Here is a 19,948-nt window from a genome sequence, read left to right as displayed (position 1 = left end):
TTGATTAAGACTTATGTTACAACGGACGGGGGAATGGCGTAGTGGTTAAGTGGCCCTGACTGCTATGCCGAAGGTCCCGGGTTCGATTCCCGGCTGGGGCAGATATTTGTTTAAAGACAGATATTTGTACTCGGGTCTTGGGTGTTGATATTTATACTTAAATATGTATCTATCTATGTATTTGTGTAGATATATCAGCTGTCCGATATCCATAACACAGGCTCAGCCTAGCTAGGGGTCGGATGGACGTGTGTGAGATGTCCCCACATATTATTATTATTAACGGTCATAAATCCTAGTTTAGCTCTTGCGTCACCGACACGATATTATATTCTGGAAGGGGCGAAGTTCCTGTACTTGGCTCTCTGGAACTTTTGTGACCTTTTAACTCAGATGAGATCGTTGTGTCATAATAAAATATTATTTTGTGAAACGTTTTCAAATCCAAGAGACACAATCTGACAAGATGGCGGCATTTTTAATTTAATCCACCCAAAACATTACGTGCCTCCAGCTATAATCCTCCAAAATTTTAACTCAATAGAAACTATTTCTGATGATGCCAAAAAATAGTCGTGAAATAGTCATAAATAGTCGTGTTTTCCAAAAAAATAGTCGTATCATACTTTCGGAGTTAGAGCTATACTTTATGGAGGATTATAGCTGGAGGTCTCCAGCTATAATCCTCCAGCCTCTGCAGAACAAACGGTAAGGCCTATCGACATGGTTAGGGTCTCAAAAAATAGTCGTGAAATAGTCGTAATGACATGCCAAATTTCAGAAATAGTCGTCAAAAGATAGCAGATATATAAAGGTACTTTGCTGCAGCCCTGGTGGAGGATTATAGCTGGAGGTTTTGAAAATATCGAATATCTTTGGAACTACTATGACTATCGGTTTGAATTATGTCTCAAAAAATAGTCGTGAAATAGTCGCTTCTATTTATTATAATTTTAAGCTTGATAAAAGCTGTTAAATAATTATATCAAATTCTTCATACAAATCAAAGTGGACGAGAATGCCAAAGCGAGCCAGTACACAAAAATAATAGCACCGTAGCATTGAAGTACTCGTGTCGAATTTATCTATAAATCATTTATTTCGTCATACTTTGCATCAATAGTATCTAAACTAATCTTGGGTATGACATTTTATTGCTTTTGCTCTTACTCTTTACCTTACTGTGTACAGAGAAAACGTATGCCTATACACGCACACATTTATCTCTGTTATCTTGACAAACGATAGCGATGACGACTACGGCGATGTAGTACCTAGGTCAGTTATTGTCATCCCTTACTATCCCGTGATCAGACAAATATTGCTATCCTTGTATCCTTTCTAACCGGCATGCATCGCTCACGCATAGAACGCGTGAGCGACCGCATAACATCTTGACAAGCTATAGCAAACCGGTATTTATTACGTCCCTTATGTAACCACCGCCGCGCGCCGCCACCGGTGAAGTTGGGGTTAGTATTTTGCATGTTTTGTTTGATAATTTGTTTACAGTTTAGTGCAAACTATGGTCACGATCGGTGTTATTGTTGGTTGTTAAAATATTGTGAGTGCTCTATACGCAAATGAATATTCAAGATGTTATATTCTAAACGATATTAGTGGATGCAGATAAGAGTGTTTAGTGAGTGCTATGTTTGAATATTGCAAGTAAGTATCCTTTTTAATACTCAATATCAAAGCAAGCCATCCCATTTTGTTATGCTCAGCTTATTTATTAACATGATTTTTTATTGAAGTAACTTAGCCAAATTATTTTTTAATATCTATGCTTAATATGTATGGGGATATTTATTCAATTAGCAATTTTACACTATGAGCGAGTAAATTGTGCATACATGCAATCAAGGCATTCATGTACATATCTTAGTAGATACGAAAATATGTGGGTATCATCGATTACCTACATATGGTAGTTCTGGTTAAATGTGGATATTTACCCCTAAATAGCAAAAAAAGGCGTTATTGTTTGTATTTCTGAATGAAACTAGGCAAATAAATATAATATATGTATAAAATCTATCATGACTGCATTGATGTAATGCGCTAAAAAAACTGCAATGGCTCCGAATACATGATTACCAGATAACAAATCCTGGGTAAGAATTTATCACTATTTTCATATGGTATTGTGCTTATACTAGGCCTATACAGTGTTGTGGTGCTGAAGTTGATAAAGTTATAACAGCCAATTTACTTGTCAAAACTCATTTGTACCTATCAGTTACAAGCGACAAAAACGTGTTTCTGAACTAAATACCTATGTAAGTAATTCACACCCTGTAATTTCATACAAGTTTCAAACGCACCGTCCGATCAAACCGGTTTTGTACAAAAGCCAAATTGTTTTATCAGCTATCTCTTTCGCTCAAAAACAATAGAGGTCGGTTATGGGACATATATATTGAAAAAGGCGAATACACTAATGAACAGTATTTCTACTCTACCCTTTTCGCACAAAAGTTCGCAGTTTCAAGTTATTGTTGCAATAAGTTACTGATAAGAAATTTTACTCCACTGTTTGCTGTGGTCTCCAAATGACAATAAATTACCAAACAAATAGGCTAGGTGAAATAACGTTATTACTACTCGTATCTACCTACTCGTATATCATATATATATGTATATAATATTTAAAAAAAAACAAATATTTTTATTAATAAGACGTTAATTTGCCTTATTTTTTTTCAGCGCAGCTTACGTGTGTTCTTCAATAACGTCGCAAGCTACAGTGGCTGTTGATAATTTTTGCAAGTTCTACACCTACAGGATTCAGTTATCTGGGCATTATAGATACCCTATTATCACCTACGAAGTTATTTAGGTATATTTATTAAAACCATTATACAAGGTGTTGCAAAAAGGGTATACCTACTAAGCCGAAAGCTACATGTGCAGCATGGAATATCTAAGCCCGAAACTGAAATCAGAATTTAAATATTCGCGAAAAAAATATATCATTTTTCATAGAAACTTAGTTGGTCACGTGACTTTTTAGTATGGAGAATAAAAATATTCAAATCCTAATCTACCTAAAGATTGTTTAATGAATAACTTAAGTATAAATAAAAGTACTTTCGGCCTGTGATTGTTATTAAATGAGTTATATTTCATTATGACAATAACCGTGATTATACTTACCTAAACCTACTAATGAACAATCTGTGAATACTTTAACTTAAGCTTATTATGATATAGGGCTAGAATATAATTATTTTTTAATAGTGAAATAATTACATATTTAAGTTCATACCATGTTTTTTTTATTGAACTACGACAATATTATATTATTACTTAGCAATAAACCAACTGTGATTATTTTAAATAAAAACTAAATATGTTTATAGGTAATAGTCAAATAATACTGAGATAATTGTATGAAACCTAATCTACCTAAAGATTGTTTAATGAATAACTTAAGTATAAATAAAAGTACTTTCGGCCTGTGATTTTAATTAAATGAGTTATATTTCAAACACCGTATTTTATTCTTATCGCTTGAGTGCTACCCTGTACTGCGTCTTCAATAAAACTAATCCCAATTTAACCGGCGGAGGTGGCGGCCACATCAACGCTAATAAAAAAACAAGAACAGCACTATTTGTGTGATCCCGGGACCAAGGGACGTAATAAATACCGCTTTGCTATTGCTTGTTAAGATGCAACCGATGACACGTTCGCTCACGCGTTCTATGCGTGCGATGCATGCCGGTTAGAAAGGAGACAAGGATAGCAATATTTGTCTGATCACGGGATAGTAAGGGATGACAATAACTGACCTAGGTACTACATCGCCGTAGTCGTCATCGCTATCGTTTGTCAAGATAACAGAGATAAATGTGTGCGTGTATAGGCATACGTTTTCTCTGTACACAGTAAGGTAAAGGCTAAGAGCAAAAGCAATAAATGTCATACCCAAGATTAGTTTAGATACTATTGATGCAAAGTATGACGAAATAAATGATTTATAGATAAATTCGACATGAGTACTTCAATGCTACGGTGCTATTATTTTTGTGTACTGGCTCGCTTTGCAATTCTCGTCCACTTTGATTTGTATGAAGAATTTGATATCATTATTTAACAGCTTTTATCAAGCTTAAAATTATAATAAATAGAAGCGACTATTTCACGACTATTTTTTGAGACATAATTCAAACCGATAGTCATAGTAGCTCCAAAGATATTCGATATTTTCAAAACCTCCAGCTATAATCCTCCACCAGGGCTGCAGCAAAGTACCTTTATATCTCTGCTATCTTTTGACGACTATTTCTGAAATTTGGCATGTCATTACGACTATTTCACGACTATTTTTTGAGACCCTAACCATGTCGATAGGCCTTACCGTTTGTTCTGCAGAGGCTTGAGGATTATAGCTGGAGACCTCCAGCTATAATCCTCCATAAAGTATAGCTCTAACTCCGAAAGCATGATACGACTATTTTTTTGGAAAACACGACTATTTATGACTATTTCACGACTATTTTTTGGCATCATCAGAAATACTTTCTATTGAGTTTAAATTTTGGAGGATTATAGCTGGAGGCACGTAAAACATTCGCTATTAAAATTAAAACTAATTCACTTTCCATTTTAATCCAGTTACCTGGTTTTGAGTCGGAACAGACGTGTTTTCAAATAAAATTATGTAAAACACGAAGAATCCGAGGATGGTTCTCGCAATATAAGGAAAGAGTTGTCTTTATAATTGCAGTAATAATGATACTAATGACTGAGTATTGTGGAGGTACAGCAGCAGCAGTACGTACTGTTTTGCTAAGAAGTAATGTTTATTAATTTAACAATTGATGGGAATTGGGCTTGATTGGTATCTAAGTAAATGCTACCTTGGCGTAACGTAATAACTTAGTGCTTACTCCAAAAGCTTCTGTGAGTTAATTACCTAACTTGATTCAAATAATCCGAAATCTATTGCCCTCATAAACTTGAAGAGCGAATATATTTTAGGGATAAAATCAAATATTTTAGCAAGTACCTACTTATTTCAATGATGTTCATTTAGCAATGAATAACATGTTTTATTTAAATAAGTATGTGTAGTTAGTTATGTTGTGAGTATCTATAAATAACTTATCGTTCTTACACAGAGTGTTGAAAAAGTGGTATAGTGCCTAAGACGAAAATATTATGTTCCCCATACTAAAAAATAACGTTACCAGTGTTGATTTCTTTTCGCATATTATCAAAAGTCGTATTACGGTGAACGATTTTTGTTCAGAATCAATCATGAGTTATCCCTTCTCGCCTTACCAAGGGCCTGTTTTTGACACATAGTTAACTTATCCCTTAGGGCCGGTTTTTTTATCCGTGGTCAACTTTAGCCTTCCCATCTTATTTTGAACTCCAGTACCTTAAATTACGGGCGAAAAGCAATGAAAAAAAATGTATTGCCATTCTTTATTAAGGCTTAACCACGTGTCAAGCATGACAGCTGCATACGAACTAATGGTAGCCATTTTTGACCAATGGTGGGCAATACAGGATTAGTGCTAATTTCTTCATAGTCGGTTATCTAACCGGCAGGGATTGATTTATAAATTAAACGTCATCTCCATATCAAATTCATGACAGATGTGTCAAAATTCAACCACTACTCCCTGGTTATGCTCTAAACGACTGTGGAGAAATTGGTACCTACTTGGTCATAACATAATGCGAAATAGGCAAACTGCGTTACGGATTTACGGATCAAAAAACTCTTTTTAGTCGGTAAATCATCACTTGTCCTGCTTTATACGTACTCATCAGACAAATAGGAAACAATATTTTTTTTCTCCACTTTTCTCACAGTTTGTGACAATCGCATTGTTCTAGAGATTCTTAATTACCGGAATTTGAATGAGTGTGCCTTTCTCTGTAGGAAGCCTAAAGCCTTTATCTGAATCTCAGATAAAGAATCTCTAAATTGACAGATTCCGAACGGTTTCATAATAAAAATTCAAATCGACTGTTGATGATCGTTCAGAATCTGTTAATTATTAATTTAGTAAGTATCTGAGATTAAAAACATACTTATTGTTCCTTTATTCACATGAGTTAAACAAGTTATCTATCAAAGTATACACCATCAGAATCATCACAAATAATGATGTATATCTGCCTATTACATATTATTATTATCATCTATTTGTAAAGGAAAGTAACATTTCTACATTTATCATTCATTAATTCAGTCACAGTCTTCGAAAATTCAAATTTTAATGAGCTAAACATCGTGTATAAGCACTTTCTTAGCTTAGAATTTAATTAGCATAAATAACACATAATTCAAAACGTATTTATTGACTGTTACTGTGTGAAAAGTACCTTTATTGGGGGGAAAGTGGCATACAATGTATGAGAAGACATTCGAAGTGCAATTAAAGTACCAACCTAACAAGAATAAGTTTACTTTTTCACACATTTAAAGTTAAATGTGACCATTAAATATTACTGGCTACTTTCCGACACATTGTGCTTTAGTACTTAGTTAATTATAAGCGATTTATTATGTTATTGATGTTATACAACATCAATATAAGTACCTACAGGGTGAATTTTTATCAGTGATATTTCCTGAGACCTTAGAATACACCAATCATACAGCTTTTGTACAATTATCAATTAACAATCACCATGGTTATTGTTAATTGCTAATGTTCGGTGGTGGTCATTATTTATTTATTTATTTATTAGGTTTACATACTAATTGTAGTTTTACAATGTGTCCGACAAAACTGTTTAAAATTGTTTATTATGGCACCAACTCTGAAATAACAATAAAAACAGCTAATAATTATGTATAAACTGATTCGACGCCTTATTTTGTATTGATTATTATAAATAAATAATAATATAATAATAATAATATAATAATATGTGGGGACATCTCACACACGGCCATCCGACCCCAAGCTAGGCAGAGCCTGTGTTATGGGTATCGGACAGCTGATATATTTACACAAATACATAGATAGATAGATATTAAATATAAATATCAACACCCAAGACCCGAGTACAAATATCTGTCTTTAAACAAATATCTGCCCCAGCCGGGAATCGAACCCGGGACCTTCGGCATAGCAGTCAGGGCCACTAACCACTACGCCATTCGACCGTCACTACTAACTCGAAATACTAACCAAGCGGCTTCTTCCTAGATAAACTCGAGCCTATAATTATGATTGATTGAAAATCAGGTAAATATCCATTGAATAAGTATTTAAAGTAATAATTTAGTAGTTGTAATTATAAAAGGACACTATGTTTAATTTAATTACCTCTCTGGTTTATTACATAATATACCTAGGTCCTTCTTATCCATGTACGGATATCGATTTCCGGTTGCATTATTAAGTAGTCAACCGTGATGGTTACTTTTAGCCGTGGACATGAGAGTTTACTGCCCCAATGCGATTTCATCTAGGTCACTGTCAAACACTGCAGTATGGTGCAGCCTCTTTTATTCCGGTTTTCGATCGCACACTTCCGATTTGACCAAAAACGAGCTGCTACACGGTCGACATCATCGTTCGAATGTTACGCTGACATTACGAGTACCTTGGAATAATAAAACAGGAAGATCTATATTTATTGTATAGGTAGGTAGGTAGGTATGCTATTTTTGCTAAGTGGTCATAGTAAGTCTATCTCTGCATTGATGCGAACTGATAAAATTCTGCCCTTTAGTTTGAGTTCGTTTGTCTATGGGCGAAAAAAACGCGTTTTTTTGCACCATAAAAAAATCGAAATTACCATTTTCCGACAGTGAAAACATAATTACTTATATTCACATTTAAGTTACACAAATTTATGTGTGATATTATTTTGGAATCTCTCACAAATATTTAGACTCCGATCCCGTTCTCACCTTTACAATACAAACTAACCCAGACATTTAAAAATAAGTGTACTTATCAAGCGTAACAATAAGAAGAGTGCAGTGAGATAAATAATGCGTGCATTGTGTCAGTAACTGGAGGGTTACTCTATACTGTCGAAATAGAACTGTCGTGACATCGGTATCCTAATCCTAATCCTATCCTAACTAATATTATAAATGCGAAAGTAACTGTGTCTGTCTGTCTGTCTGTCTGTCTGTTACTCTTTCACGCCAAAACTACTGAACGGATTTGAATGAAATTTGGTATACATACCGACGGTGGAAAGGCAGAATGTTTTATCCGCCACTTTTGGCGAATATGAGTTATATACACCGTTGGAATCGCCTGATTTTTCTCTTTCGAATGGTGCGGGTCTCGTTTCGATCTGAGCACTTTTTTGGCGCTTAAGACATCGGTGATTTTGGAAATCTTAATATATTTTTTTTGTATTAAGAGCCACTTTTTTAGTCATTTGTATGTTCAAACATACATGATCAATAATAAAGTTATATAAAACATTTTACCCTTACTAAAACAGTAAAACACTGTGACTTCATTCATTTTGAATGAATGTGAATTTGCATCATTAGTTACTTAAGCGACGTACCTGATTAAGAAATAAAACATAATGGATATAAAACTAAATGCCTTCTTGTCAAAAATAACATACAAGCACTTAATATATTTTACTTAATTGTAATTTAAGCCTCACTGGCGCTTAAACCATTTTACCGGTCAGCCTTACTCGCGGCGTTTGGTGGTTAATACAACTTTACCTAAATCTGTTTATTGGTACAATTGGCACTTAAGCGGTTTTTTGCGATTTGTAGATAATTGATATAAGTGATATAAAACAATTCAAAAGAATCGCAATGAAGCGGTTTATGGTGTTTAAGCTGTTATATCCAGACGGATATTCCGTGAAAACGCCATAATTAATATTGATTGTGTTATTAATTTAAAAAAATATGCACTTGGATCCTTTCTCCTAAATTGCTGTTTCTATGCAAGTAGGGAATTTTAATGTAAAATATTTGTATTGTATTAACAAGACATTACTTTTTATACAAAATGAAAATTATACATCCAAAATAAACTTATTCTTAAATAATTTATATCGAAATCTAGTCAGAAACAGGATTTCTTATCTATATAAAAATCTAACCAAAAATGTGTTCCCATTCCCAAACTTCCCAAGCGTAAAACTGTGGATCAACTTAACCGATTTTGATAATTGTTTGGTAATTATACGAAATAGAAGACCACGAGTACCACGTCCTGTTTGTATCTGTGTTTTCAGGATAAAGTATTTTAACGAAAAGCAAACCTTATCGGAAAAAGTTGGACATGAATTAAATTAACTTTTACTCTAACTTCACTTCATCATCCTCCATCGCTGAAGAGTGCAATATCTGGTATATTGCATATATCCTGCTTTTTATGCCTCCGTAGGAAATCCATCGTTCCCTGGTACTTTGCCACTCTTCAGCGATCGTATGGTCCGTATCAATTCGTCTTATTTAGGGGTTGGATATTTAAATTTCTGTCAAGATGCAGGATAGTCATAAATCACATCATTAATCATCATCACGACCCATCATGTCCCCACTGCTGGGGCACGGGTCTCCTTCCAATGAAGGAATGGTTTAGGCCTAGTCTACCACGCTGGCCTAGCGCGGGTTGGTGGGCCCCAACACAAGCAATCTTGTGCTGAGGGAGTTGTCGGGTAAGTGGGCAACCCAACTGTCAGACGTTTTCAAGCCGCCCGAAGGCCTCTGACTAGCCTTAGCGACCTGCCGATTTTATTAATCATAATGATTACGATTATGCATCAAGATACAAGATGCTCCTGTTATATTTGCATCTGCATTCAACTCCTCAGGTTGTGGTTAGAATCATTAAAAACTTTGGCAATGTGGCCATACCATCTTGAAAGCCAGTCTTCCATAGTAACAAGGAGATATCATGGGTTTTGTTGCAATGTTCTTCAAGATGCTTTGTATAGATCCTTCATGTTTCCTATGGCAGCCGATGGTTGTGGTCTCATCTCTAGATATACAGTCCCCCCTAGCAGCGTTTGTCCTTTTAAAAATTTCGTTTGATATTAAGTTCACAAAGAAAATACTCGTACGCAAGTGCTTCTTTAGAATGGTCGTCTAGTTCGACGTTAAGTCTTCCTTGATGGTTGATCATATCCCATGTTTCTTTAGACATCCATTCATTCTTTAAGTGTTCCTTGTGCCTTACTATTTCTTCGCAAATTTTTAACAATACGTCTTTGTTGCCAGACCTGTGATCTTTGAATGAGACCTCGTCCAGACTTAGTAGATGGTATTTGTTGTCGATCTGGATACTAAGTTATCTTCTAACTTGTGGGTCCTGCAGCTAAATTACACGACACCTTTGGCAGATCTTTTGGCCTGCTCCTAAACTATCGCTATCTTCTTATTGACATCAGCAACCCTCTTATTCCTAACATCCAGAAGTGTCTCCATTTTCGACTAATCATAGGTCGATTTGGTTCTCGGTCCGGCTGTCGGGTGAGACCCAACTCACATTGTGATAGTCCTTTGGGGTTACCACCACTAAACATTAGCCATTAACAATCCTAAAGCATCGTTGCTTGCTTATCAAATCTAGCGTATCTTGTATGAATCTGACAGATAGTTTAAAGCGAGCGACGCTGCTTATGGATTGATAATTGCTAATGTGTCTTGCCCACACTAACATACGGTGCCGATACATGGACGCTGATCAAGGAAACTGTGCACCGAATCAGAGTTGCACAGAGAGCGATCCATGTTAAGCATTTCGCTTAAAGACCGTATTCCCAGCGTGGTAATTCGCCAAAAGACAAAAGTCTTCGGCGTCGGTTTGCAGGTCACTGAACTGAAATAGGAGTCGGCAGGACACTTAGCTCGTAGGCAGGATGGAAGGTGGACAAAGGCGATGACTGAATGGTGGCATAGAGATGGACGAAGAAATTTAATGTCGGTTGGATTATCATTATTAATGAATGAATAAGTAAACCTGATCCACTTGGATCTCAATCTCAAAGTGATTTCGCGGTGAACAATACGTTAATAAAGTTTATAATAAAATAATGCTTCGAGAAAAAATGCTACGGCCGTGCCGCTTCTTTGCCCGACTTGGTATATAAAATTTATATTTATTATATATTTATTTTTCATATTATGAAATTTTTGTTTTCAATCTAGCTGGCCCGCAGGTACCGCCTCTTACCCTACCCTACCCTATCCTACTCTACCCTACCCTCCTTACCTTTTATACCTTCCCCGGACTTTCACAAATGTTTCTAGACCAAAATCGGTTCAACTGTTCTCGAGTTCTGAGGTGCAATTATAAGTTCATTTATTCTTTAAGTCATTCATCTTAGATATAAATTGCCTTAGTCTGGCGGTTAATTCATTCTAATGAAATGTTTAAAGTAACATATATTATTATAAAACATTATGCTGGTGTGATGGTTAAATCTCCTCGGTCTTTAAATTGTTTTTACTTGTATTTTATTAAAATGTTAATGTCGTTTAAGCCAATTTTACCTGACTGAGATTTCAGATGCCTATGTCTTATGTCCCTTATTACAGTAAATAGAATATGTACATTCATTTTATATACAGAATAACATAGAAAACTATTTCAATTTTACGTATTTTAATTTTTAAATGCATAGCTAGAATAATTACAGAGATATGATTTTTTTTCGAAAATTTCAAACTTTAAATCGCTCTGGTGAACATTTTATGTCATGGCGCTTCAAACATTTTGCCTTTCCACCGTCGATACGGTCTAGACCCTGGGAAAGAACATAGGCTACTTTTTATCCCGGAATTCCCACGGGAAAACTTTTTAAGGCGAAGCGAAGCGCGCGGGAACAGCTAGTACTTGATATGATGATATGATGAACGAGATAGAGTCGTTGCTTGCGCAGCGGCACTCCGAAACTTAGTTTTTCGTTACATAGAGTGACCCCCTGGCTAGTACCTAATGCAGCATTGTTAGCAATTGCCTATCGCGTCGTTATTAAGTACTCCGTCTAGAATCTAAAAGTCTAGACAAACGCAGCATAGTTCTAGAATAGAATTTAAATGGTGGGCGTTGCAGCTCTGATACTTTGCATCACACTTGAAGTGGATAATTCTAGCCTTAGAGTATAACGTTATCAGTGTGGTTTGCGATTGTGGTTCGTCTGGTTAAAAATAAATTGCAGTGTAGTTTTTTAAGTCTTGTAATTATGTATCTTTATATCTAAGTACCTTACCTAATACATATTCTACACTTAAAGAAGTAATATCATGAAGAAGAAAGATTTTTTAGTACAAAATAGGCTTCGAAAGCTTACCTTTCTCTCTTACTGTGTATGAGTTACTTTTCAACCTTTTACTATTTGAGCTACTTTTTGATCATGAGCCCCCATGTGAAAACCTACAAAAGCTATGCCAAGCACGCGTCAAAATCGTAATTATCAACTATTATCTAGGAAGGTATTCCCTTTTCCGATCCTATCGTTGAGAATACTAACAAATCAATTGATTTGTTCCAGGTCTCCCATGACGGTGAAGAAGGCGACCCGGAGCGGGGGCCGCGCGGCCGTGGTGGCGCGCCAGCGGCTGCACAACACGCACCAGCAGCTCGACATCATCACCATCACCAGGCCCACTCCCAACTACAACACCGTCGTCGGATTCAACGACAAGGACCAACTACAGCTACTCACTAAAGAAGAAACAACTGACGACAAAGCCAAAAACAAAGAAGCAAAAACGATCAAAACGGAAAATATTCCAGTGGACGATATTAATAGCTGCGTCAATGTCGAAAACTACCCGAGTTGCGATAACACTCTAGTCTTCTACGTAACCAAAAACTTTGTGAAGGAAGCCATAGCGTTGAAGTTCGAAAACAAACAGGACTTCAAGAGAATATACTTCACGTACAAATACTTCAAAATGCGGAACCGGCTCACTAATAACAACGCACCCAACTACGCTAGCACTGACAATTTGTTCTCCAAAAAGAAGTACAGCGATACAATTAGTCATAAGAATAGGAAAAACAGCGTTGAAGACTACTTGTTTGATAAGGGAGCGAAGACTGACTTCGACCTGATGCACACCACAGACAACGATGGCGTCACTCACATATCTATCCACCAAAAAGGTTACAACTCCAGGTTCGACCAGCCAATGAGTCTGATAGGGATCCGAGGGGAGATAAAAGACATCTCTGAAATAGACAGCATAATCTACACTGATGTGGAAGTACCAGCGAAGCCGGAACGGAAGCGTCTGTTTCAGAAGAACAAGGCAAAAGCGCCTTTACCCCCATCGAAAGACGGTAAAGTGTTGAAAGGGGAGTACGTGAGAGTCAACGTAGAGAGGAGTCCAGACCTAATCCCGAAGGAGAGCAAGACCAGCCGGGTGCCCGATATATTGATGTTCAGGGACTCGAAGACCAAACGGACGAGTCCAACTAGAAGTCTCTGGTCTGCTAGTAATAAAGGTGAGTGTCCTATATAACTTATCTTTACAATACTCACATAAACATAAAACTGCGGCATAACGTTAAACTATCTAGTGTTCAACGGTTCATCAACAGCCGATTGACGAACGTTTAGCCCATAAATTTGTACGTGGTTTGTAGCGAAAGGTTTATTAGATTTTAGACTCAATGTTCAAAGATACTAAGAATCTGATGAACTGATGATAACTATAAAGGTAATCATTGGTATTATTGTGTAATATCAAGAAGCTATACAATATATAATAGATTATCTAAATCAAAGGTGGTAGAGTAACATCAATATTTTCAAACATTAATCAATCTGACTAATTCCCAACGGCCATCTTTGAAGCTAATTTAATTTCTCAGGTAGTCTCCATGTAATTTAGAGAATAAATCATGAAACTTTGACCTTTATTTCAATAGCATTCTGTTTTGTAATAAGTTGCTTATATTGATGATGGGTGTAATTTGATTGGAACTATCATAATAGATATCGGCAAAAACAATAACAATTTTGCAGTTACGCTAGATTTTGTATTACGATACGAAATTATAATGTCTGGATTCAAAACCTACTAGATCTATTGAAAGAATTCTTTCACTTCCTGTGGGTTGACTTTATTTCATTTTTATTTTTTATTTTTATATATAGGCTATATAGGCTGCATTTATCCTGGAATTATCACGGTAACCCCTTTAAGCTCTGGCGGAAAAGCTACCTAAAAATAATAATAACTCAATCCTCCTGTACTCTATTTCCTAATAGCCAACCACTTCTTGGTATTTACTAATACCGATTAGTATTAGTTCTGTCTTAAATTTGCATCACTTAAGCCCGTATGTTTACTTACTATGCGACCCGCGAGCTCATTGAGCCAACTAAGGGACTCTTTCAACAAATTACCAATTTGAGTAACCATTCTAATGGCGAAATGCTTGTTAAACATTTCGAAACGACATTTAAACGTGTTAAGAGGAAACAAGTAGGAATGTGTGAATGCTACCGTATTGGTATTGGGACGTTTAAATAGTTGGAATGGCTATGTGTGTCAAGTCTGCCCCCCAATGACACCGGCACGTTACGGCGACGACACACGACACCGTCACGGCACTGAAACGACATTGAGACGGCACACTTGTTATATATAGAACCAAATTGTCTAATATATGGTGTCTTCGAGCTCCACCATAAATCTATACTTACAATAAATTTAGATTCGGAAAACCTGAAATTATTCATTACGAAAACTACTCTACGGTTGAATAAATTTTCTGCTTTGCAACTTCAAATCGGCAATCTTTAGGAAAATTTCATGAAGAGACCTGCATAATATTATTATCTAGATTTAGCACTTCTAGATAATTTTATGAACCCCCCAACGTTGCAACGGTGGGAAATGGTGCAAGCTTAGGATGGCAGCTTAGGGTTTAGACCATTTCCATTTGAGAGAGCCAGGTGCAGGTACTTGCACCCCCACAGAGAATAGAATAGAATGCGTGTCTACTCTACTACTTATACCTGAGTAGTAGTTGTGTACTTTCCATTTCAATAGGTTGAAATTGCAGAAGCGTCCCGCGGGCCGGGGGGGTCGGGTCATTCGCAAGCATTTCTAACACGATCGGCGTTTGCACCCAGTACTGATAGCAACGGAAGGCCTGCTTTTTTATCTAGTGATTAAGGGCCTTACCACAAAAACTTAGACAGTATTTAACAGGTGTTTAGCGCTGTCAAACGCCTACAAAATCAGTCAAATTTTGTTTTTTACTATGGAAAATTAATTATTTTTTTCGCGAATTTCCAAATTCTGATTTCAGTTTCGGGCTTAGATATACCATGCTGCACATGTAGGTTTCGGCTTAGTATATCAATTTTGCAACACCCTGTAGACGTTCATGAAACTTATACATGTATTTACAAAAAATTATGATTCCACCATGTAAGTATAGAAAAAGCTTTTTTGCCTCTACATATACATAGCGAAATAAATATGACCACAAGTTCATTGAACCGCCGTTTGCAGTTGCTGACGCTACCGTCAGTGGCGTAACAGTGACATCACAGTGATCGTGATTAGGGTCAAAGTGTGAGTTTTAATTCTTTCCGTGTCGGAGCCGTGACGGAGGCAATCGCTCCTAATAGGACAGTTCAATCGGATCAATCGGAATTACCGGAATTATAGGTACAGAATACAGATGGAAACGTTGTTTACAGAGCGTTGGGAATACACAGCCGGTTTATGTATTCAAATTTTGACAAAGTAGTAGGTCCACCAATCCACGCTGGTGGACCAGGCCTAAACCCTTCCTTCATTAATTGGAAGAAGACCCGTGTCCCGGCAGTGTGGTCGTGATGGGTTGTGTTGTGATGATAATGTAGGTTAAATTCATTCATACAGATACCTATTTAAAAAAACCTAATTAGCTAGGTATAATAGTCATTTGTTTTGGCTACATCTTCATGGGTGATTGACCGTTGTGCAAGTTTAGACCTTGACTCCAATGCATTTAACGGCGATTATGCATGTCTGTTTGTAACAATACAATGCTGTAACGATGTTTTGGCTTTAGTATTTGTGAATAGAACAAGTGGTTAGTGGCTGCCATTTATAGACTTGGAATATAAGTAACTTATATTTTTTTTATTTATTTAATGTATTACTTGTGGACTGGGCTTTTATCAAAATTATGTCTAAGAATCATATTGCTTTTATTCGTTGAAATTATAATTCGGGTTCCATTTCCGCTATAAGCGGTATTCCGTTCTTTCGTGCAATTTTTTTACCAATTTGATGAAACTTTATATCAATAAAGCTTAGGTTTACCTACATTCGGCAATTCGGCATAATGTCAATTACGAATACTAAAACCAACACAATATCTTAGCATGGAAATTGCAAAGCTCAATAAGCGAAGCAAAAGTAAACACAGCTTTACTGCTTTATACTGCGCTGATAAACACACTATAGCAACTATTTTCATAAGAATACATACTTATTACGGATTTTTGGTGACTTACTTGGTGGTTGGTGATACTTATTTATTATTCCTGGGTATGCTAGACAGGAGCAACGGTTTAGTAACTGCTTTCCTAAGGGCTTTATTTTCCTAACTTCATCCGCTTGGCAAATATTGTCCAACAAAAATGACTAAAGAATGTCCACACGGATGTTTGAACAGCAATTCACTCTCACGGACTTTCTGCCGAGAGTCAATATACTTGTAGGTATTGCGGCAAAGGTAAAGTACTTGCAAGTCTATATTATTGAGACCTGGTGGTTTTCCGGCTTAGATCGTTTTACCTAGATTTTGAAGTTAGACGAAACTTGAGAACAGTGACGTATGACTAATGATTTAGCTGAAAAAGCAATGTCTGATATTACACTAGACTGTTCTAACAGATCTTACATAAATAAAGCTAAGAAAGAAACCGCCCTACGACAACAGTGATCATCTCAAAACTAAAAACATTAAAAGTACCTGCTTTTGACGAAAATAAACCAAGCTAAGTACTAATATATTAGAGATAGGTACTAAGGGTGGCTGGCACAACAAAGTTAATAAATAAAATTGGTCATAGATTTAATTATGATTAACTTTGTTGTGCAAGATACTTACCCTTAAAAGCATAAGATTTAAATTGTTCGCTTAAAAACCAATATTTTTATTAAAAATCGACGAATCTAAAAGTATTTTGAAAATATCATTTTTGTGCCTCCAGAATCAACATCACCGACATCCTTGCTCGTCTGTGTATTACGAAACTAATCCGTGGGTGGCTCCAACTAGGCACAAGTACCTTGTATAGGCAGACCTCTAATTGCTTAGTTTGGAAAAAAGCCGCTTAAGATAACATCATCGGCCTTCACCGGAGACAGTGTGCCAACATCTTTAAACCGCAAATAGCAACCGCAGATACGTATACTTAGGTATACTTAGTGAGAACATAAATAAGTATTATTTTATTTAAGTTATGCCTTATACTCAAATAATAACTCGTAAAAGCACAAATATTAGTTTAAATATTATTTGTATAAATAAATTGAGAAACTGAGGAAGAATTTTGAGTGAGCCTCAAAGGGAGATTAAACATATTATTATAAACATCGTATCTACTTCTAATCATCCACTTGGACATAAGCCTCGAACGAACGAACGAGAATTGTCACGTAGGTAAGGCCTTGGTCTTCTATTTACGTCGTAGGTCGTGTCCAGCGTCACGCCGTAGGCCGCGTCACGATACTCACGATGCTCACTATAGAAATGTACTGATGCGGTCTCCCTCACACGCCGACGTTGGCGCGTAGACGTAGTGAGCATCGTGACGCGGCCTACGGCGAGACGCTGGACGCGACCTACGGCCTAAATAGGAGACCCGGGCCTAATCGACGAGATCGAGTCGTAGTTAGCGCTTCAGTCGGCTCTATCTCGTTATTTATTTATTTCGTTTATTTTCCAAAACATTTGACAAGTCTATTGTGTCGACCGCGTGAATTTTTTTGTTTGTTCGTTCGTTGGTTATAGATGGGTTTCCCTGTCCTCATCCTTCCTTATCCACTACGGGCCTAAACTCGACGGTTGCTTAACTGCATTCACCTTTGTTATTGTTTTCCTTTCCCTCATTCCTTATTTTTCGGATTCAGAGAACCCCTTAGCAATCATAGCACATACTTAGTATAAAAATAAAATGAAAAATGTACTTACCTACTTTCAGTGCAAAAGGTATTATACGATTTAATACGATAGGTACATGTCTTTACTTAATTACTTAACAAAAACTTGGGCTTTCACAATAGGCTCCATAGACTACCCAATATGCAAATTTTCAGATGCATTTGTTAATTCGCATTGGAAATAGAATCATGTAAGTTCACTCAGCGGTTAATAGTGACACTAATTTATTATCGAATGTCGACAAACACACGTTACATACGTATCGAATGTGCAACCACAACGAATCGTAAAAATGTGTATTGTGTCGAAACTTGACTTGCTAGCAAGAAGTAAAACTGCAACGTTATTTATATATGTGTGACCCGGTAATAACTTACAGAACATACCTACTCGTTTATATGCATTGTGTGGTGATCTAAATCATACTTGCTACATAATCTAATGTAGCTTGTTTTGTAGATACAAATAGGTATGGCACTCATTGTTATAATGATGAAAAGGGTCTAATGCGAGTAACGCATCAACTGTATTATGTATCCCATGTCACTTTGGTATCGATAACTGAGGTACGGAAATGGATCTCCAATGCTGAGATATCGTTGAAATGACGTTTATCTCGGGTGAAAACAAAAAGGTTAGGTACTCTGGCGATCTCGCGTATAACTTCTAACGACAAAGTGTCTTTGAGTTCGACATAAAAATGGAAATTTGCGGATACAACATTAAAATTTCCTTGTACTTAACCTGTTTGTTGCAAAATCTCAAATTGGAGATATATTTCTAAAACTCCGTAATCGAGCTAAAGGGCAGTCTGCGACTGACGACTAATCTGATTGGCTAATCCTTGCACCAAGAAAACAAATGCTAGTCAACATTCTAAGATGAGGATGGTAAAAATTTAAAAAGCATACAGTCAAAAGAAACACACCAATGTACCTAAGTTTCACCATAGACCACAAGTGGTATTTGTTAAAATCTGCAATTTCGAACGAAGATGGGTATATTGGGGCGATGAGTTGATAGCTATTGCATATTATGTAGTATTGCTGCACGGTTGAACACATCGTAATGTCTGTACGGTCAGCAAATGTAATAGCTCTGCGGTTACGACCTGAGTCTGATTGTCTATTGTGAAATGAAACGGTGTAGATGAAAGGGCTTTGTTCTGCGAACGGTATAGTGAGTGAGGCTCTGAGTGTAAAGTTTCTCAAAACTACTCAATGTTCAGCAAATTATAATTATTTTGCAACAAAATCACAATCACTTTTTTCACAACATTATTTTAGACCATTACTAGATGTTAAATGAATCAAACATATGTAATTATTATTATACTTACATAAACATAATACCTAACTATATTTTTAGGTTCTTAAAAAGAAATATTGGACCATATTGCATTATTTGTATGCAGGTACATAGGTAAATGACAAATATCTGATAACAGCGATATGTAGGTGTATCCTCCAAGCCGGAAGGTGCATTGTAACGGATCTGTTCGGGAATCGAACCCCGCCTTCATGCTCGGCCGACGTTACACTTGCAGCTTCTATTTCAACTACCTCCGCCTACTGTGCACGACGTATTGTGTTTCCGTAATAATATCATGTAAATTATACTTTGGAAAATATAAATAACCTATAAAGTTATTGGAGCTTGATCGTTGAATTGTTGCTACTTCGTCTGTGCCGCCGGAGTAATCATCTCCTACGCTAATTTCGATCGGTGGATATGGGCCTTATGATAGGTCAAGAAAATGAATAGCCAATGCATGATATCTGTTTTTAGTAATAAACAAAAAAAATATTGGAGGACGAAAACGGCAGCACAGTGGTTAAATTCACATA

At 36.4% G+C, this 19,948-nt stretch overlaps 1 protein-coding gene across 3 annotated transcripts in view; it reads left to right on the top strand.

Annotated features, from left to right (window-relative positions):
• The window catches only part of LOC105386197, a 77,911-nt gene that overhangs the window by 55,124 nt on the left and 2,839 nt on the right, over positions 1 to 19,948 (top strand). For all 3 annotated transcript variants that reach the window (XM_048626540.1, XM_048626539.1, XM_038118351.2), the window contains one exon: positions 12,469 to 13,427. In XM_048626540.1, coding sequence (XP_048482497.1) covers positions 12,476 to 13,427 — 952 coding nt within the window. In that variant the 5' untranslated portion in view covers positions 12,469 to 12,475. The remainder of the gene's footprint in view (positions 1 to 12,468; positions 13,428 to 19,948) is intronic.

Source organism: Plutella xylostella, chromosome 16 (genome assembly GCF_932276165.1).
Source record: "Plutella xylostella chromosome 16, ilPluXylo3.1, whole genome shotgun sequence".
Classification (NCBI taxonomy): Eukaryota; Metazoa; Arthropoda; class Insecta; order Lepidoptera; family Plutellidae; genus Plutella; species Plutella xylostella.
Note: the sequence above shows the minus strand (reverse complement) of the source record. Positions and strands in the feature narration are given on the sequence as shown.